The sequence below is a fragment of the Melospiza melodia genome, chromosome 2 (genome assembly GCF_035770615.1).
Source record: "Melospiza melodia melodia isolate bMelMel2 chromosome 2, bMelMel2.pri, whole genome shotgun sequence".
NCBI lineage: Eukaryota > Metazoa > Chordata > Aves > Passeriformes > Passerellidae > Melospiza > Melospiza melodia.
In genome coordinates, this window is record NC_086195.1 from 124,673,341 (window position 1) to 124,694,379 (window position 21,039).

Here is a 21,039-nt window from a genome sequence, read left to right on the forward strand (position 1 = left end):
TTGCTATCTTCTGTTCTTTAATTTCATTAGGAATTCACATGTCTGACATCATTCTAGTTGAAAAAGAAGTCACATGAAACTGGATTATTACTATGTTGCTGGATTTTCTTATCATTTGGAAAGCTGCAAACAGCATAGAGTTTATGAACTTTCACTAAATTCAACAGAAGAGTTTTAGGTCAGACATAAGCAATCTAAGGAAAGACACCTATCCAAATTTATAAAAAAATAATTGGCCACATTTTCTTGATTTTGTAGTGAAGTTACACTTAAAAGATTTGAACTGAGATTTAACCATCAGTAGTAACTTTCTAGGAGATATTTTTCAAGACAACTAGAAGAATGAAGAATGAACATTGTTAAAAGGTAAGAACTTCCTCATAACTCAGAAACCATCCTGTCACACTTTTGTCATTTGTACAGTTTAGATCAAAGCACAAATACATGACTGGTCTTTTTTTTTTGTTATTCCTATAGCATTCTTGCTTCATATCTGTTTTGACTTTAAACACTACTTTTCTTGTTGGGAAAAACTGACAGCTGGATCTTGTCTTTCTGTCTTGCAGATGACATGTGCAACCATATAGCTCAGCATCCCAAGGAACAAGTCTGGACCTACACGAACAGAAAGTATGACACAAAGTACACAGAGAGCCAGAACCTCACATACCTCCTTTACACTCCCCGGAAAAGAGGATTGTCCTCTATGAGAAATGTCATTAAGCAGAGTTGAAAAAGTATCTTGCTTATTGCAGAATATTCACATGCCTGTAACATTTTTTAAACCCTTAAACATTACAATAGTTTTTAATCCCCCACCAAGCTAGTATTCCAAACTAGCTCTTCTCTCATTAAAGTCATATGTATATTACTCTGCATTTTTATGGAAGCAGAACTCTGGCATGCACTTTAGAAATTATACCATTTGTACAGATTTTCAGACCTTCTGTTCAGCATTTGGTTGGACAACAAAGATTTACACTAAAGGATTTTGTTCATTTCTAGATACAGATTTGCTTTTACATAGGATACTATTCCTCATATGTCAACTTGCAGGTGAGATTATTTAATACTTGCAGTTTAAAATCCATTTATTGATAGACACAGTTGAGTCTGGGTATTGCTTGCCTAACTTCAGGAGCTCAGGCCTTTTGCAGATGCAGAGAGCATTGCCACAACATTGCTCTCTCCACAGCTTTCTTACTGACTACACTCATGTGCTAGGCACCTCGGAAAAATGCAGCTTTTCCTGTTCTGCCTAGGTATTACCACACCTGAGTGGGCACGGCTGGTGATAGAGAGACGGTGAATCTTGTTTCTTGATCAGAAGGCTTGATTTATTAAGATATTATATATAATACATTAAGACTATACTAAAAGAATATTGAGAGAGGTTTCCAGAGCTGCTAGCTAAGCTAAGAATAGATAGAAAAAAATCCCAAACAAAGTTGTGTCCAGGGACTCAGTCCCCTAGCTTGCACTGGTGATTGGCCCTTAATTATAAACATAGAAAATGAGCCAATCAAGGTGAATCCTATTGCATTCCACAGCAGCTGATAACAATTGTTTACCTTCCCTTCTGAGGCCTCTGCCTTCCAGAAGACACAGAAATCTGAAAGAAAGGATTTCTGTGGAAAAATGTCTGCGACACCTAGGGTTAGGGTTACACTTAGATTTAGGGTTCAGAAAACCACAAAGCAGGTCATATGCATATTTTATTGGGAAAAGTACTTTAAAAAGCTGCAGGATTCCAATTATACTTTATCACTTGAGTATGCATGCCCAGAATAACAAGACTTTATAATAATATTACTGTGACCCCAACACATGTGGAGCTGGTCAGTGTTACACACACTGTAGACTCCAACAATTCTCCTTTGAGGAAACTCTGCTGGAGAGAGAATACTTAAAACCAAGAGATTTCAGGAGTTTGATGGTAATGGAACATAAATGCTTTACTGATAGGGATTGCACTTAGGTATGGTGCTTAAATGTGTTTCTTAATTAAAGCCTTAGGACTATTCATTCCATGGTTACACTTACAATATCCTTTAGTACTTTGCTACTGCATAAATATATCTGTGACAATTATTTCACCTGTATCTGGCTGAAACCCAATACCAAATACTCATCACAAGATTGGTGGTATTGGTGGTGTTGGTAGTGTCTGGTAGATTGTTTGCAATAGTGTTTCTATTTTACAGACACCTGCAGGATTGTTCTCCACAGCATATGGAGGTAGCCAGGAGCCTGTGGCAGGATATATTTGTGATTGAGTCTAAATGTATCCCACAGAACCAAAAGCTTTTGTTGCCTAAGGCTGCTCACTTACAGTCAGATCAAGCTTAATTCAGTCACCAAGAGATGAACGCAGTTTTAAAATTCAAGAAGCCTCAAAGTGACACCTTGGTCAGTCCAGAGTGTTCTTTCATTTCTCCAAAGAATGCATTTTTCTGAATGAGGAACACAGGTTGGTATCTAAGGATAGCAATAGCTATCAAATGTAATTTTCAACTCAAAATATTTCAACATCTTTTGGAATAAAGAAATTGTGTTTTGTCCAGCAGAGGGAGACCTGAGTTTAAGAGAAATGTAATATGAAGCATAACACAGAAACACATTCATTCAAATGTATCCAATATAAATTTTAATTTATAAGAAATAGTACCTTATATTATATAGACCGTTAAGTGTAGGCAAAATATTAAGCTAATCAGACATAAAACTGTATCATAGTGCTTGATACTGATGTAGGATTTGTAGCCTTCATCCGAGTTGAAGTCTGATACTATGGAAATAATAAAAGAAAACAAAGACAAGCAAAAATAAATTCAATAATAAAATAAAACAAGCACAGTGTGTTTTGGATGAGGAAACACCAGCCACCATTTTGCACTCAGGAAAAGGTGAAAGGAAACCTGGAGGAAACTCTCTACAGAGACTTTTTTTTATAGTGGTCCTGTAAATCATGGCTCCAGAGAAGAAATCCAGTTCCTGGAGCAGCCAGTTCCACCTTCATCTCCCTTCTTCAGAACTGAAGAAATTCATCACTCATTGCCTACTTCAAAAGCAGTTTTAAAGCTACAGGCAGTGATTTTTGACCTCACTGCGGCTTATCTGGCACAGAGCATTGTCCAAGGGCTACTCAGATTCCCAGCTGCAATAGAAAAGAGACGCTCAATAAGCAGTCTTGAGTTTTCTTTGTCATACACACAAATGATATGCTTTGGGGATTACTGCATTATCAGGATGGTTGCATAACTGAGAGTAGTGAGCAATGTTACAAACCAGTAAATGACCTGCCAGGTACGAGAAGAACAAGCAGAACCAGCACAGGGCTTAACACAGAGAGGAAAATAGCAAATCTTCCCATGAGACAACTTGAAAGTAAAAAGAAAAATTTTGTACCTTATCCTTCTCTGCTTGTTGTGGTTTAATCAATCGTTCTGGTGTTGTCAGCCTTCAGAAGAAAAACTTGGTGTAAGAGTCAGAAAAAGATCAAGTGGTTAACCAAAGACCAAAAGAATATTCCATAATATATGATGTCTACTCAGCAATAAAAGCTAAGAGAAAGGAGGAGGAAGAGAGGCATTCCTAATTTACACTGCTTGCCTTTCAGAGCAACCACTACATGCCCTGAAGCCCTGATTCCCAGGAAGTGACATACAAAACCTGCTGAGGGAAAGTAGAGAATAAAATCTTTCAGTTTTCACATACATGACCCTTGCTTTTGCTTTAGTAAACTGCGTGATCTCAACACAGAATGTGTTTTTCCCTCTTATTTTCTTTCCCACTGTCCTGCCGAGTAGGGGAGTGATGGAGGAACGTGGCGGGCAGCTGGTATCCAAAGTCAACTCACCACAGTCGGTTTTGGCACCCAACATGGGGCTCAAGATAACAGCAGTTTTGTATTAAGTGTGCTGTAGCCATAGCAGGTATTACATGGCAAGCTCCTGTGCAGGTCACAGCTTGTTGGCTGTGCTGCTTTTCTCCTTATTTTGTGAACATGTTAATACAAATAACGTCTCTGTATTTTGCCCTGGAATTGTTGGCTTTGCTGTCCTGTATCTGCCTTGTGGGGACAATGAGGGAATACATCTCTCCTATCTGGGACTGATGTGGATGGTTTATTAGTCAGGCTCACAAGGTCCTTATTCACCCTTACATGAGCTTTCATACTAATAATTTACATTGTCAGCATATTATGGAGCTTATGGAATCTGGTATCAGTCCCTGGGAGCAAGAAATCAAACAGAGAAGGCAAGAGACCAGCAGGAATGAGTAAAAAACTGCTGATCAGACTAAAGGGAAAGAAGGAAGTCCACAGATAGTGGAGAAAAGAATAGGTAACCTGGCAAGATTATTGAGATAGTCAGGTTGTATGGGGATGGGGTGAGGAAGGCCAAGGTAAATCTGGAACTGAACATGGCAAAGAACACAAAGAGTAACAAGGGCTTCTCTAGGTATGTTAACCAGAAAAAGAAGGTTATAGAAGGTAAACTTGCAACAATAAAAAGTGATGGAAAACTGGTAACAATGGAGCAGGAGAAAGCTGAGGTGCTCAAAGACTTCTGCCTCTGTCTCCAATGGCAACTTCTCTTGCCACTCTCTTAAGCAGATGGACAGCAGGATGGGAACTGAGGGAACAAAGTCCCTTCCACTGTAAGGAAAAATCAGGTTCATGATTATCTTAGGAACCTGAACCTAAAGTCTATGGGACCCAAAGAGCTACATCCCAGAATCCTAACAGAATTGGCTAATGGAGAGTAGCCCTGGGAGAAGAACTTGGGGGGTGCTGATGGATGAGAGCCCGGACATGACCCAGCGATGTGCAACTGCAGCCCAGAAAGCCAAATGTGTCCTGGGCTGCATCCAGAGGAGGCTGGGAAGTGCATTCAGGGAGGTGATTCTGCCCCTCTACTCTGCACTGGTGAGACCCCACCAGGAATGCTGCATCCAGCTCTGGGGTCCCCAGCACAGGAAGGACATGGACCTGATGGAGTGAGTCCAGAGGAGGCCACCAAGACAATCAGAGGGATGGAGCACCTCTCCTATCAGGAAAGGCTGAGAGAACTGGAATTGCTCTGCCCGGAGAAGAGAAGGCTTCAGGGTGACCAAACTGTGGCCATGAAGTAGCTGAAGGGAATCTACAAGAAAGATGGAGAGAGACTTTGGACAAGGGCATAGAATGACAGGACAAGGGGGCTTCAAACTGAAAGAGAGTAGCTTTAGATTAGTTGTTAGGAAGAAATTCTTAACTGTGAGGGTAGTGAGACAGTAGAACAGGCTGCCCAGAGAAATTGGAAATGCCTCATCCATAAGATGGAGTTTATTTTCCCCATAGCACTCCCACAGTGCTAGTAAGTATAAGTGCAGTAGGCTTACATACAGCAACCACCTGTGCACTGAAGCCGTGCTTTCTGGGAGGTGGCTGGATCACCTGCTGATGGGAAGTAGAGAATAAAATTTTTGGGATGTTTATTCCTTTGCCTGTACCCACAGGATCTTTGCCATTTAGATTAGATATTAGGAAGAAAATTAATTATTCCAAGACTGCTGACAATGAGAGAGACAAATTAATAACCTTGCTGGAGCTATTGACTGATATTTTATGTTGTTGCCAGTAAAGAATCATTCTTTACATGAGAATTCCAAGTGTTTTTCTTTCACAGGATTCAAAGAGATTTCACAAACCATGCCAGAAAAAGTGCTCAGCTGTTGGTTGCTGCTGCACTTCCTCCTTTACTCTCCTCATACTGATAGGAGGAATGGAATCTCCACCCACACAAGTTTTCAACCTACTTGTGCCTGAAGATTTAAATTCCTGCGTAGTTGTCAATACAGCCAAGGACTGAAGACATTTAAGCAGCAAAAATTCTCAGGCAAGTTTCTTTTTCCTTCTTTTTTAAAAAAATTTCTTTAGTGACTGCCCAGCCACCAATCCAACATCTCCGCTCAGCTGAATCTGTAGGAAATTGCTGTGAGTAAACAAGAAAACTAAAGAAAATATGCTAGCAATATTTGCTGTTGGGATTGAAATGTCTTTTTTTCTGGATGATATTTTTAGTTGAGATTATTTCTACAGGCTCCCATTAAGCACAGCTTTCTTCTGACCAGACTCTGGAGCTCTGAAAGTTATGCTTAAGAGGTCGTCCTGGGAGAAATTCAGAAATAAATAACTAGTTATTGTAAAACAGATCAATTCATATAATTAAAGTCTAGCAAACTTTAGTTAATGATCAATCTGATTCAGGTTATTTACGGGCAACATATTTCAAAACACAGCAAAGAGTTCCAAGAGTGCCAAGATCCAGGAACGAAACACAGAAAAGGTCTGTGAGTTTTTGTGAGTTCAAGGTGCAAAGGGTGTTAGCAGGCATTTCTGTTTATTTTCTTCACAGAGGAAGGGCTGGGTTCTGTGTGCTGATTTCATTACCTGCTGTTATTCTCTGCTTTCTTTTGAATCACACCTCTGATTACTTTTTTGTTTTTGCCTTTAGAAGCCTTCATACCAATCATCCGAATTTTACATGAACATGTTCGATATGAGAATAATGACTTTTTTCTCTTCTTGTATCTGAGTAAACAAAGTGATTTTTAGAGACACAGAAAATTACCACCATGCATTTCTGAAAATGAGATCCAGCTTTAAGGGGTCTATATATGTCCAGATAGACCAAATCATGGCAAAAAGAAATCAGAGGACATGGAATTTTGTCAATAAGAGAGACCTCAAGATGAGTAATTCAGATTTTTTTTCAGAGCAGCCATGTTAATTCTAAGCCTTTCTTCATGCAGTTCTCATTGCCATGAATAAAATGAAAGATTTGAGTCTGGGAGAGACAATGATTCGACCTGGGTTACTTGAAGTGGATGGTGTTCTTGTCACAGAACCAATTGCCAGCATTTGGGACCAAGTGTGGAAGTTCAAAGCCAAGCCTGATGATGTGCTCATTGCAACCTATGCAAAAGCAGGTTGGTGTGGGTAGGAAACAGAATAGAAAAGTTTGGCATCATGCTTATTGATGGGATTGAGATTTTCTTTTTTTTTTGTGACTAATATTTGTTTAACTCCAAACTAGACATATTTTAAAGACATGCAGCTGTGTCAGCTGTGACTAGTAACTCCTGACTTCTTTGGCAGAGGCAACAACTACCTGTTACTACTGAAGTACAAACACCCAAAGTCTAATGACCTAAAATTGTTACCTTTAACTGAGATTATAGACATTTATATTAATGGCGACAATAGGAGTTTTCCACCAACATGTAGTGATTTAACAGTGCCTAGAAATAAGTGATCATTACTAAAAAATAATAGAAACTAACTGTATGACTATGAAACATATTATGTATTTGGAGAATGATTTTTGTGTAAACAAGAAGTGATTTCTGAAAATTGATTAATTCTTTAAAATAACCAAATTAATTTAATAATTTTGGTCAACAAACCAACAAAGAAAAATACCACCATTATTACTAGCTATCTGGCATTTTACTCAGTGACTGGACAATATTTCTCCTCTTCATCAAACCCTTTATACTTACTACACAAGAAAACAATTAATAACAAGCATCAATATGAATTCTGTATGAATAAAAACATACAGTTTTGGAGATTCAGGAACAGATATGGGAGAATTTGATCATCATAAAAAATAATTATTTAAATTAGCAAGAATTTTTAGGGCTTTTTTTTTTTTTTTTTGTCAGTAGGGGAAAATGTTTTTAACAAAAAAATCCACCATTAGTTTTGTAAAACCTGAAGGCTTTTGATTTACTACCTGTGTACTAAAGGCAAAACCACATTATTTAACCCAGTTGAGATGAAAACCTTCCAGCCACTGAACTGAAAAGAAATAAAGTTAGGATTACATTTGACATTATGTCATATCTGTGTGAGATGCACCACACAAGCATCTTAAGAAGGGCTGAATATCCTGCCTAAATTGCTTTCCAATTTATCCCTTAGCCTGTTCTCTAGCTGACCTGCCAAAGTACCTCAGAGGAGATGTGGCTGACACAGAGATGACAGCTATAAAAGAAAAGTGACACATGAGATACACTGTACTGTAACTCTCACAAATGTTGCAGTCACTCAGGCAGATGAAATGTACAGACTTTCATTAACATGGTTCAACGGGAAACTTTGCAAATACTTCCACTTTTTAATATTTTCAAACTGTATGAAATTTTAACTCACTTGAAGTTCAGATATTGCATTTTTTTACTCAAATTCGGTATGAAAACAAAATAGCTGAATTTTTGTTAGGGATTAAAGAAGGAAGCTTCATTCCTCTGCAAATAATATTCTCCCAACAATAGTGAGTTTATCCCAGTGTTTTTTTCAGTACTGGTGTGGGGACTTATTTCTTTAGGCAAGAAGAAGTCTGTCTAAAATGGAATTGAGCTTTGATAATTACCTTTGTTGGTCAATTAGGCATTTTGCCTGTATTGTACTCTTTTTCCATTTTGTCTACTATTTTCTATGCTATTCTTTCCCCCATTAGCACAGAGAACATCCTTCTGGCTTTCAGTGCCCTAATAGAAGAAACTCTTGGCTATCCTGGAGGGAAACATCTAAACACTTGACATTTTCAGGTACCACATGGACCCAGGAGATAGTGGATATGATTCAACAAAACGGAGATACTGAGAAGTGTAAACGTGAGACTACTTACAAACGCCACCCTTTCCTCGAGTGGTTTTTGGCAGAGCCTCCGTCTGCACGTTACTCAGGTGAATATTATCTGTATTTTAAACAAAATGAAACAAAACAAGCTCATAATGCTGATGCCACAAGTATCCTGGAAAAGGTCCCACTTGCTTTGTTCTTAAGCACCATTTTGGCTCTTAAGGACCAGTTCAGGTGTTTTAACATAAACATCTAGTGCTACTCAAGGTGTTGCAAGGCTGGCAGATGGGATTGCTTCAGGTGCTACCGAAGACCATGATATTTGTAGTAGTATTTGAAGCTGTGTTTGATACTCCACAGTATCTAAACCAGCAGCAGATATGTATATAATGGCAATTGAATGGGGCATGGAGGCAATTGAATGCCATTCTGAGATTTCAGGCTGTATGGAAGAGAAACATGTGTCATGGACATATTTCTGAGAGGTGCATAATGTTTTTAGTGGTTTTGCTACTGTTTCAAGTAACTGCTGCTCAGTTCTAGGGTCTAGTCATCTAAACAAGCTATGGAACGTTCAGGCAACCAGCAGGTTTCATTGGCTTGCAGCTTCTTACAAAAATCTCCCTCAGCAAGGGCTGCATTTCCACACAAATCGTTAAGTCAGACTCTCACATCTGAAGCTAAAAAGCTTGACTAGCTCTGCAGAAGTGCTACTTTTTCTCTTCTAAACTAGACTGTGTTGACTCAGAGAGAGACAAAAAATGATAGATGACAGAGGATGATACATGATGACAGGGAAAATTTATGGAGGTAATGATAGATGTCTAAAAGGGAAACGGGAGGAGATAACACATCTCCAAATATCATCAGATATTCCCAAGTAGTCCCATATATTCATAGCTACTGAAAATCCACCGTCATTCTCCTCCTTTCTCTTTATGTGCTACCCACAAAGTCAGCCATCATATTCTTGTATCCTAGAAAGAAACTAATATTTCTTACCTCTAAGGTGGAAGGAGACCACCAAATATTGCAAAGAAAAAGCTTTGGTTGGATAAATAGAAACCGATGTTTATCAAAATCCCTTTGAAATAAAGTATGGGCCCAAGAAAGCAAAAAGATATAAATCTCTTCTACTCAAATACACGGGTCAAATTTTCTCTAGAAACATTGAAGATGTTTAAGTAATGTTGTATATGTTACCCTGCTAGTAAGAGCTCTGGAGATGAGTGATCAATGCAAGGTGAACTGCTGGAAAGTCACAGTCACAATCACATGAGTGAGCATAGGAAAGAAGGGCTAGTTCAATTTAGAGAACAACTTTTCATACAGGTGTGGAGTTAGCTGAAGCCATGCCATCTCCACGGACAATGAAAACTCATCTGCCCGCGCAGCTGCTGCCTCCATCCTTCTGGGAACAAAACTGTAAGGTAAGGCTGAAGAGCCCTATTCTACCTCACAGACAAAGAAAGTGACATACACCAGGGAAGAATATGTTTTCCAGAATTCCTGGGAAATCAAAAGGTCTTAAAAAATATTTTCCCTTTAATGTGTGAAGTCTGTGGGAATCTAAAGTCACAACTAGGTTACGTGAGCTGGATTCTAGAAAATGGCAGCTTCAAAGCAAAACCTCTTAAATCTCTACCAGCAGGCTCTAAGAGAAAACTCCAGGAGATGCTCAATATCTATATTTGTATATGCAAGTTAATTTCTTTCTCTCTCTCTTTTCATATCAATAAAGATAATCTACGTGGCAAGAAATGCAAAAGACAACCTGGTGTCATACTACCATTTCCACAGAATGAATAAAGGGTTGCCTGATCCAGGAACCTGGGAGGAGTTTGTGGAGAAATTCATGACTGGAAAAGGTGATTAACTGCAATCACTTGTATATGAGACTTTGATCATTTTAAGAACGCATGGCATTGGTTTTTTAATTTTGGTTATGGTTTGAAATCCTGTGCAGACACTGTGGAAGGATATCTGCTGAAGGTGTTTCAGTCATAATTTTTCTTAATTCACAAATTTTTATTATTACCTAAAGAATTAAATCTATCTTTAAGCTTCCATTTTGAGAAAAAATATAAACACTAATCTTTATTCTGTTATAATTCAGAAACATATATCACAATTTTCACGCTTCATCTCTTCTCTCTAAGATTAAAATAAGCCATTTGAAAAGGAACAATGGTTTAACTGATCTTACTATAAACTGATAAAATTTGAAATTTAAAAAAGAAGTGGAGAGTTAATTTGGATAGAAATAAGGAAGTCTTTGAACCTAAATTAATGTATATAAAAATCAAAAAATCAAGACAGTTCTCTAACTATGGGCAGGCAACCCCAGAAGCAGATTCTTCCTTTTCTAAAAGAGGTGCTGATATCACAGGATATCCAAGAAACAAAATTTGGTCAAGTGGATGGCAGTTTACAGTTTGAGTCACTAAAGCTTCCTTAGGTCATTAATATTTTTGTCACCATGTAGGCCTAGAGATACCACTGTCTGAACCAGCATGAGAGTCACACGTCCAAAGGAGCCCTTATGCCTTGTGTTTGACCAGCTCAGCTTGGGAGCTATCTGTCCCAGAGTAGACATACAGTATAGAACATATTTACTTCTGTCTTAGCTAATCATTTTGGCACTTGCTTGAGAGAAGTAGGCATTTCTGATAGCATGGCAAATATTGAAACCAGGTAGAATCATAAAATCATGCAAGCTGGAATGGATTTTTGTTGTCCATACATTCCCAACCCCTGCCCTGCTCAAAGCAGGGCTAATTAAGACAAGCCTTGGCCAGATGATCAAATGAAAACTGGAAGTGTGTGTTTTCATTGACTATAATGCATCTGCATTTGCTGCCCTTGAAAGTTACACAGGAGTCCAGTTCTGAGCATCCATAAACCTGAGGCATTAATAGCAAAAGTGCTGTAGCAAGCACAGAGCACAGCAGTGCTTATTATCACAACCATACTGATTCAAAACCAGCTCGGAAATTCACAGGTACTGGTTAAGAGGCAAACATGAGTGCCACATGTGTTAAAGACACAATCAGCATTTATAGCTGCTGATGTTACTTCTTTTTCAGTCCTCTGGGGTTCCTGGTATGACCACGTAAAAGGATGGTGGAAGGCAAAAGATAAGCACCGTATCCTCTATCTCTTCTATGAAGACATGAAGGAGGTAAAAGGCTGAACATATGTTTATAGAGCTCTGAAATCTGCAAGTCTAGCAGAAAGTAACTACAAGCAACATTTTTATATTATAATCCCAGTATCAGTAAATACAGTAACCTGATCTTCTCTGTGTGAGGATTGCAGCTCTCACATGACCTTTGATTTCTTTGCTTTTTCCTAGCTCTGTGTCTTATCCCATATAATTGTTTTTGCAGAATCCAAAGCGAGAAATTCAGAAGATTGCAAAGTTCCTGGAGAAGGATCTGAGTGAGGAGGTTCTAAACAAAATAGTCCATAGCACCTCATTTGAGGTAATGAAGGAAAACCCCATGGCAAACTACACTAAAGACTTTCAAGGAATAATGGATCATTCCATTTCCCCATTCATGAGAAAAGGTACTGAGGTTTGTTACTGACATCAACCCTGTCTGGTTGTCATTCTGTCATTTTGAAATAAGCATTGAAGTACAAGTATCCAATAAGTTGTGGATTACTGGTAAATCAATCTTTTCTCTTTTTTTGCTTTGTAATTTCTTAGGCACCGTTGCAGACTGGAAGAATCACTTCACTGTGGCACAGAATGAGAAATTTGATGAAGATTATAAGAAGAAAATGTCTGATACCTCTCTTGTTTTTCGCATGGAATTGTAATTACTTGCAGTTGAGATTTATTCAGCTTTTCCCATGTTAAATACTTTGCTTTTCTTTCACAAAATGCCAGCGTCCCTAAGATCTTCGTTTCACACATCACTGATTTTTCATTATTGGGAGAGTGCCCAAATTATGCCAAAGTTTAAATCTCCTTCAAGAAAATAACTCCACTGGACAATTCTCAGTAACCCCCACCACAGTTACTTTTAGCATTAATAAAAATATTTCAAAGATGCTGTGGGTTTTGACCTTTGTAAAACTGCAGTTGATATTGCTGGCATTTTCAAATCAAACTCTTAACAGAAACTAGGAGCCAACAGGAAAAAAGGTGTTAAAAGAATGCAACAGATTGTATGAACATTAATCAATCAATAACAATATATAAATTTAAAGGTGGTCAAGTATAAAGAGAGGAACAGAAGCGCACAATGTAGAATAAATTTCATTTTCTCTCGTTTTAAGTTGGACATAAGAAATGCTGTTGAAATGAAAGCAACATTTCCAAAAACACCAAAAACCCATTGCTTCCTTTGATAAAAACTGCTGAAGGGCTATATAGAGGCATTAATTTACAGTCTAGCCATGGGCACAGTAGTCCTTATTGCATCTCACATTTGCCTTCTGAACTGGACATTATAATGTTCTCATGACATTTGGAAAATTCTGAGTTGGTGGGAACCAGGTGAAGAGTCAATGCTGCAAATGCCATCTCCCTCTTCACTGTTGTAAAAGTGTTCATCAGATACTTCATGTCATTGCCTTCTCCTTTGCCTTACCAATCAAATATATAAACAGCTTGTTAAGGCTCTTAGTTGCAATAGGGCCTGATAGATACTGGAAAATAAAAACCAGTTCTGCTACAGCAGAACTATTATTTTTACCAAAATAATTATTACCAAAACTACAGGCTTGCTTTGAGCTTGTGCAAAATTAACTAAAGCAATTCATAACTCATTTAATTACAGGCAACTGTTACTAATCCACTTTTGGATTTAAAGTGCCACCATGGAGTTGGCATGCAAAAAAGGCCACTTCCTGCTTAACTGAGTTTGCACTCTGAATGTTAGAGGGAACAGAACGTAGATTACAGCAGCTAAAGAAAAGTATGCCTTAGTCTCATTCATCCTAGTTTAGTCAAGTTTAATACAAAATGTTTGCCAGGGATATTTTCTCTTTGGCTCATGGAGAGTTAAAAGTAAGCTAAAAAGCTGTAGCAATATGAGCAGCTGCCAGATGCAAAGCTCATTTCAGGCTACTTATTTAATCCACATATTGCAGTCCTTAACGCAGCCATAAAGGGCAGCACATATCTAAAATGAATGCAGTCATGAAGGGCAGCAATACCTTGCACCAATTTGAAAACAAACAAAAAGTTGCCTGGTAAATGTAGGAGTTACATTGTCCTGGCCCACAGAGTTTTCCCCAAAAATGCTAGAATCACTGAAACTGGAAGCATGTATTTACTACATTAGTGTAATTTTCTTTTTAAACTTCAAGTCCACAGATTCCTGCCCACAAACAAAGGATGTCTCTGTAAAATGACTACCCAAGAAAAAATTATCTGTCAGAGGCACTGCTGTTCATCACACCAAGAGCAAGGCTAAATACCAGCTTGAGGAGCTTTCTACTACTTATTTGGGTTGTGTTTATGATTAACTTGATTTACTGACTCACTAGTATGAAGAAAAGGTGTTGCCTGCTCTTTCAGATATTTCCACTCTCTTGGGTTGCTCTATGAAACTTCGTGAATCAGCACAGTTTGTCAATCTAATCCTCATTCAGTGCCACAAGAGGTATCAGTAAATGGAAAACATGCTTAACTCAGGAGCTTGGTGACTTTTTATGAGCAGTGCTGTACAAAAGGTCACACAGATAACCTGTTTGCTCCTCCCTTGAAATCTCAAAACTATCAGAAAAGCAAAATGCTGACAGTGGCGGAAGCCTTATTTGAAAAGGGAGTTGCATAGCAACTGCAAGAATAGAGGCACCATATTATAAGGGACTAGAATCACACCGGGAAACTCACCTTTGCTCTCACTTCCTTAGGTAACTTTTCACCCAGCTGCAATTCAGCTCCTTTAAACAGATAAAAAGTTGTATTTTTACACAGGTCAGATTGTAGTCCTAGAATACAACAGGGGAGAAACAAACACTTGATGTGTGGCTACATAAGAAGTGGTTTTCTTATGCTATTGATATTATCTTTCTATATATTCAGAGACAGGAATCTCAACTATTTTGACAAAATATAGCTGGCAGGAGGATAGAAAAGTGGAGACTTTCTGCTTTTTATGCCTTCTCAAGCCACCATAGCTGAGAGATCAATTTACAGATTCAATCATGACTTGCAAAATATTCACTAATGTAAAACTACAGGGAGTAGTTTATTGTTACCAGTGAAAATTATTTGACCTGTAGTAATGAAGAAAATTTGGGGAAAAGGTTAATGGATTGTATGCATCCCTCAAAGGCCATAGATTCTACCATGGTTTGGTGTCTATTTTGACTTTATGTCAATAGAATTGTGCATATGCTTCTGGGCATATGCCTGGAGGGTGCCCTCATCTAGAGTGCCTTTAAATTCCATGTTTTTAGGTCTGACAGTTGCTATGTACAGAAGAGCTTTAAATGATGTGTTTGTATATGATGATTTTTTTACTAATACCAACAAAAGTTGGTAAGAGATTTAATATATTTTTATGTAAGATACTGAAAATCAATGATCACCTGCAGAAGGAGATTGTATGTGTACAGCCACATTATTTCAAATAACTTAAACTATTGTCACACTTCTGATGGAAACACATGACTCTGTTTATTGTGGAGATAAAACTGTACAGAAATACATTAGACATAAGTCCTAAAAATATATCCATGCTTTATTTTCATCCAGTTAGCTACATGCACAGCTTTACTTACCTTCTCAGATGCAACATCTTCAATGTCAGTTTAACAAGACTTGAGTCAGTTTAGCTAATGCAATCCCACAGCAACTTCTTTGATGTTGCTTGTTTCTTCTTCTATAAGAAAGTGTCCCTGCTGGGTTTTGATAGTACAGAAACTTTGTTATTCATCTCTAAAAATGTTTCAGGGTCAGTGTTGATTAATACATGTCAATTGTTCATGTGCTTCTGTTTTGCAGCTCTGCATTAACAACAGTCAAAACAAATCCTCCCATGGTAATGACCAAAGATTCCTTCTTCAATACTGACTATTTAAAAGACACTGCTGTATTAATCCTAGAATAGTTGTATTCCCCCTTGAGTTTGGCTGTCAATAGCAGCTACAGGAGACATTTTACCTTCACATGGAATGTGAAGGTAATTTGTGAAAAAGAATGAAAGAAGCACAGAGCTCCAAAAAATTAAAGAAAGAAACAGAGGAGGGAGCTGTTCTATCATCCTAGCTAGTATTCAAAGACAGAGGGACAGTGCTTTCCTTTCCAGTAATCTAACTATAGATGATCTGCTTCACACTTGAACTGAAAGTCTCTGTTTCTCTGGTTCGGAAAACCATGAAGAGGAAGAAGATTTTATGTCATTTGCCCTATCCCTACTGGATATGGATTCATACTTTATATTAATGGTTTAGATCAACATGTTCAGAAAGTGTTTTACCTTGACAACAAGGTTAATTATTAATTCTGGCATTTTTCAGAAGTGCATTAACATATTTTAAGCCTGGTTTCATTTCCCTCACATTCTCAGTGAATGCTTCAATGTCTCAGTGTATGCTGTAGGTGAGCCTAGAGGCACACAGAGAGTGAGAGTTAAGTCTTTCATACTTCTAAGATGCAGCCAAACTGTGCTGCCAGACTGAAAGTAATGGGCTTAGGCTGGATAACAAACAAGGCTCTGCCTGCCCTCCAGACCAAGCAGTGTGTAGGTAGATCAGGAAAGCAATCATTCAGCAGCACCCTGTGGTTAATGTCAAAGAAGCAAATTACTCATGGATTCTTTTGCAGAAGGGCTTTGGCATAGGCTGCTGCAAGGGCACTTGGTATCTATCAGCTGTGTGAGCTCAGACTGAACTGAAGGCTCCCAGTAGAATCATATCCATCTACCATCACTGTGGAGACAGAGGCATCATGGCAAAAGCAAGCTACCCTGGGTCCTGCTCTGGTACAGGCAATATAAATACAGGTGGAATCTTAGGTCAGGCACCTAAAAATTATGGTAACTGATTTTTTTTTTTTTATTTGTTAAAGTTGGGCCTTTTGATTCACAGTAATTTGTTATTGTACCAATATCACTCAGCATCATTTGCTACTATCTCTGTGTGCAATTAAAGGTTCTCCATGTGCTGTTAACAATAGAACAGACTTTTGTAGCCAGGTCTCATACCAGGTGTGAAAACAAAATGTTTCCTTGTGTGAGTTTTACATTAATCTATCAGAAGGCTTGCTGGCTTTTGCTGGTGAGAACAACAAACTACCCACCTCTGTTTCTTATTACATTTTAAGACTAGAATTAAGGACTGTATATACAGTCTAATTTTTTTAACACCTAACCAAATCCTTCATTCACAAATTAGTACTGAGATAAATAACTCTTTTTTCACTGTACCCTTCCACTCCTGTGGGAACCCATTGAACCTCAACCCAACAAAATGACCATAGTCAGCCAAATAATTTGCAGTTCATCTGCACAGGGGGGTGTGCTTTTAGTTTCCAAAGAGAGGAAAATACTTAACATACTATAAATTCATATGTTGTTTTCCTTTATATTAACCTGGCATGTAAAAAAGGCATAGAAGCAGCTCAAAGCACGAACTCTGACTGGCCCAGCATAGGTCAAAACTAAGAGTCTGCAATCCTCAGAACTTGCTGCAAAATACAGTGGCAAGTATTTAAAGCATCTGCTCCTTTATGCTGAAAACACATTCCCCAGTAGCAAAATTACAGGCATTTTCTCATTCTGTGCTCTTCAGAAAATTCTTGCAGGTCTAATAATTCCAATGATAGTGAACAAGCATTTGTACCCTACCTTGATGTAAAGCCTAATTACAGCCCTGTGAGACCTGGCTTCTCAATGAAAGCAGAATTGAAAATTTGTTATGCTCTGCCCCAACACATCCCATAAATCTCTTGGCAATCTTGTTTTACATAGACAATGCTATTTAGAAATATGAATTAATTATCTTTTACAAAGATAATAAAATCATGAGATATATGGACTATGTAAATTATTCTTGTTTTTCTCACTTATCTTGTCTCAAGTTAGCTGCATTTATTATTATGTATCAGCTTACTGTCTCCTTCTAGATAGGCAAGACACAATTCTTAAAGTGTTTAAGAAAATTTTATCAGACTATTGCAGGTACAAATCAACATTTTTCCCTGAAAAATTCAGAGCAACTTGCACTTTATTGTAACAAACTGAAACAATCAACAGACAAAGTCCTCAATTTTTTTTTCTTAGTTATTCTAGAAAATTTTAAAATTCTTCACCACTCCCTAACCAGGATTCTTTGCAATTGCTGTTGCAATTCAGGACCAGAATGCAAGACTCTTAAGACAATCTCAAATGTGCAATATGCCTAAACTCTGTTACATAAAATGGAGGGAGGGCTGAGTGGTCCCTAGCAAGAATCCACTACAGAAAGCCTGCAATGAGTGAGCTGGTAGCTCATTGTCTTCAGTATTAACACCTCTGAAAACTCTTTTGTGTCTGCCTTGGATGAGCTCCAAAATCAATTCCCTTGTAGGTTAAATAATGAGACGACCGAAGAGTTGGTACACAATACATACCGTCTGAAGATAGGCAAAAGGAACAAATGTGCATGAAACATTGCTCTCTCTGTGGTTTCCCAAAAGAGAAGGTTAGTTTCCTACAGTGTTCTTCCCAAACATTCAAACTCAGCTGGAGGCTGACCTCAAAGCACAGAGCCACGCAGTATGGCATAGTTTGGGGTGAAAAGCTTCTGCTCTGGAATGGTGTTGGAAGGACTCCATCTCAAAAAGCTCTTACTGAAATTGTATGAAATCCCCACCTTAGACCAGAGCAACACAGGCATAGGTAACCAGTTCAGAGTACCCCACTGTGAAAGGAGAAGGAAAGAATAAATCTGCTTAATTTCCTCTGAAGCTTCTAAAAAGTATAATAATAGAAGTAATGAAAAAACACTGTCATGCTTTTTGGTTAGGGACACGTGCTCCTTGCCAGCAACCTCTGTGAGCATGGAACCATGTGCTCCTGCTACTGTTGTGTAGCTGCATAAGTAGAGATATATGAATATATGTAATGGACAGTGAATGCCTTGGAGGTGGGAATAAAACCACTTTCTTAGGTATATGTGAAGAAGCTTTCTGCTTTTTGTCACTATTTGCCATTTGAATTTTACAAGAAGGACAGTAAGCAGACTTGGAAAAACACAATTATTCTTCTGAGACAAGCATTTCAACAAACTACTCTCCTTTTTATTAAACTACATATTCTCTCATGACAATATAATTAATTCGGTGATATTCAGTATTCACCCAGTGAACCATAAACAGAATAATATGCCTAAATTGTTTTTCCCAGGCAACTTTTCATTAAAAATCAATTACTTATCATGAAATGTGAAAAATTATTCAGGCACTACCAAAGTGCATGCATGGTTGCAATGAAAAATGTGTGCCCTTTAAAGTAGGCACTGTTGCCCTCAAACATCTACTCAAACAGGCATAAAAAGTCTCTTTAAGAACATGTAATTACAAGCCATAACACCTAGGTTCTGCTATTGGCTCTGGTAGTCCTTCACATCCATTTTTGAATTTGCAGAATCATGGAATTGTTAGGGTTGGAAGGGACCTCTGGTGATCATCTCATCCAACCCCCGAGCCAAGGCAGGGTCACCTAGAGCAGGTGCCAAAGAATGGGTCCAGGTGGGGTTTGAATGTCTCCAGAGGGAGACTCCACAAGAGCCCTGGGCAGCTGTGCCACTGCTCTGCCACCCTTAAGTAAAGAAATTCTTTCTCGTGTTGGGGTGAAACTTCTTGTGGTTTTATTTCAGGCCACTGCTCCTTGTCCTGTCGCTGGACACTGATGCAGAGTCTGGCACCATCCTACTGGCACCGGCCGCATTTATTTGATAAGTAATTTAAATCAATTTGTGCTCCCATCAAGGTATTAAAAACGGGGTCTTAAATCGCTCCGTTTCTGCCTGAGCACGTCACCCTTCACCTCACACTCTCCTTACGGCGGCAGTGAGAGACGTGCCTGCAGCACTGCTTTGCCCTTCGGTGCTCTTCAGGAACAGGGAGTAGCGGGCTGCACTCGTGTTGCAGCCGTACCCCTTCCCCTTTTCATAAGGCGGAGAACATGAGATCGGCCGCGACACCGACTCCCCGGCCCACGGCCCGTTTCATGCGGGCTCAGTCGCTGAGGCCGCGGGCTCTTGGTTCAGCCCCGCCCGGCCCCGGGGCGGCGCTCCGTGACGGACAGGCCGAGCCCGGCGTGCCGGGATGACGGAGGCGGAAGCGGCTCGGGGAGGATGTAGCGGCGCTGGCAGCGGCTGTGGCGCCGCGATCTCCCCGCCCCTGCAGCCGGCCGGCCCCGCCATGGAGGTAACGCGGCGGGCTTGGGCAGAGGGGCCGCGGAGCCCCCGGGGTCAGCGCAGCCGGGGCGGGTGCGGTGCGTGACCTTGGCATGGAGCACGGCGGAGCGGGGAGGTGCGGACCGGCCCCTCCCACGCCGCGGGTTCCTGTCCCTTCCTGCGGTGACGGGGGTGAAGCCCGTGGGGCGGTGGGCGCTCTTGGCCGCCGCCTCGCAGCCCCCGCGGGTGGCGCAGCTGTGAGGGAGGCCGGGGGTGGGAAGGGGGCCCTGCCTCTGCCGCTGACCCTGCCCTGCGGAAATGGCAGCGCCGGTGCTGGCTGCGAGGGGCTCGTTCAGTGCCCCTCGTGCTTGGGAGGTGGGGACGTCGCCCTGTGGGCAGGGCCTGCGAGAGCGGGCAGCGCTGACTGCAGGGCAGCGACACTCGGGTGACGGACACACGGCCAGGGCTTCGCGTGGTTACTGTGCGACAGCAGCCACGGGCGAACAAGGGTTCCTTCTCCACTGAGGTGACCTGATCGATGTGTTAACAGGACGTCCGCTGTGAAACACCTACCAACGCAAACAAATAAAAGCGCTGGGGCGTCTGTATCTAGTGTAGCTTTTATAAAAACCAAGGCAAATCCAAAGGGAACATTGGGGAATTTTATGTTCACACATTAAATTAACTCTCCTAGTAGTGTCTGTGCTGCTCGTGTGCCACGTTCTAATAGAGGTTCAATGCCACTGTTGGTTGAAGCAATCACAAGTCAAAATGTGTTTTGATGTGACTTGGTACACTTAAGGTAGGTGATGTCTAATGCTTGCACACTGCTCAGAAAATTGCTGTCCATGATGACCACTGTGCCACAGTTCACAGAAAAGGCTGGTATATTGCATTTATGCATTAGTTAGGCTTTCTAAGAGGATGTTAAGCTATTGCAAAGGTAAGGGATAGATAGCAGTTAAAATACATAGATCTTGAAATGTGGCACGGAAACTCCTTGGTGCAGGGGGTAAAGTAGGCTTGAAATAAAATCTAAAAAAAGAATGTGTCTGTGTCAG

General features: G+C 39.8%; 2 protein-coding genes across 4 annotated transcripts in view; both read left to right on the forward strand.

Annotated features, from left to right (window-relative positions):
• The first annotated feature begins 5,763 nt into the window (after window positions 1-5,763).
• On the forward strand, window positions 5,764-12,694 carry SULT1C4 (sulfotransferase family 1C member 4). Of its 3 annotated transcripts, none has more exons than XM_063149862.1 (8): window positions 5,764-5,882; window positions 6,799-6,975; window positions 8,602-8,739; window positions 9,968-10,065; window positions 10,377-10,503; window positions 11,722-11,816; window positions 12,025-12,205; window positions 12,348-12,694. In XM_063149862.1, the coding sequence occupies exons 2-8, from the start codon at window positions 6,810-6,812 to the stop codon at window positions 12,458-12,460; spliced, it is 918 nt and encodes a 305-aa protein (XP_063005932.1). In that variant the 5' UTR covers window positions 5,764-5,882; window positions 6,799-6,809; the 3' UTR covers window positions 12,461-12,694. The 3 variants fall into 3 exon arrangements, with proteins under 3 accessions (XP_063005932.1, XP_063005931.1, XP_063005934.1); XM_063149861.1 differs by having other exon boundaries at window positions 5,857-5,980; XM_063149864.1 differs by lacking the exon at window positions 5,764-5,882 and adding an exon at window positions 6,265-6,332.
• Window positions 12,695-19,907: 7,213 nt separating this feature from the next.
• The window catches only part of GCC2 (GRIP and coiled-coil domain containing 2), a 31,591-nt gene continuing 30,459 nt past the window's right edge, over window positions 19,908-21,039 (forward strand). Inside the window, exon 1 of the mRNA XM_063149865.1 lies at window positions 19,908-20,009. Coding sequence (XP_063005935.1) covers window positions 19,908-20,009 — 102 coding nt within the window. The remainder of the gene's footprint in view (window positions 20,010-21,039) is intronic.

Excerpts from the sequence above, each read along its gene's own strand:
- SULT1C4 (XM_063149862.1), top strand. The coding sequence starts at position 6,810 with ATGAATAAAATGAAAGATTTGAGTCTGGGAGAGACAATGATTCGACCT. Across the intron at positions 8,740-9,967 it reads TCCGTCTGCACGTTACTCAG|GTGTGGAGTTAGCTGAAGCC; the intron begins GTGAATATTATC and ends CTTTTCATACAG. Across the intron at positions 10,504-11,721 it reads GAAATTCATGACTGGAAAAG|TCCTCTGGGGTTCCTGGTAT; the intron begins GTGATTAACTGC and ends CTTCTTTTTCAG.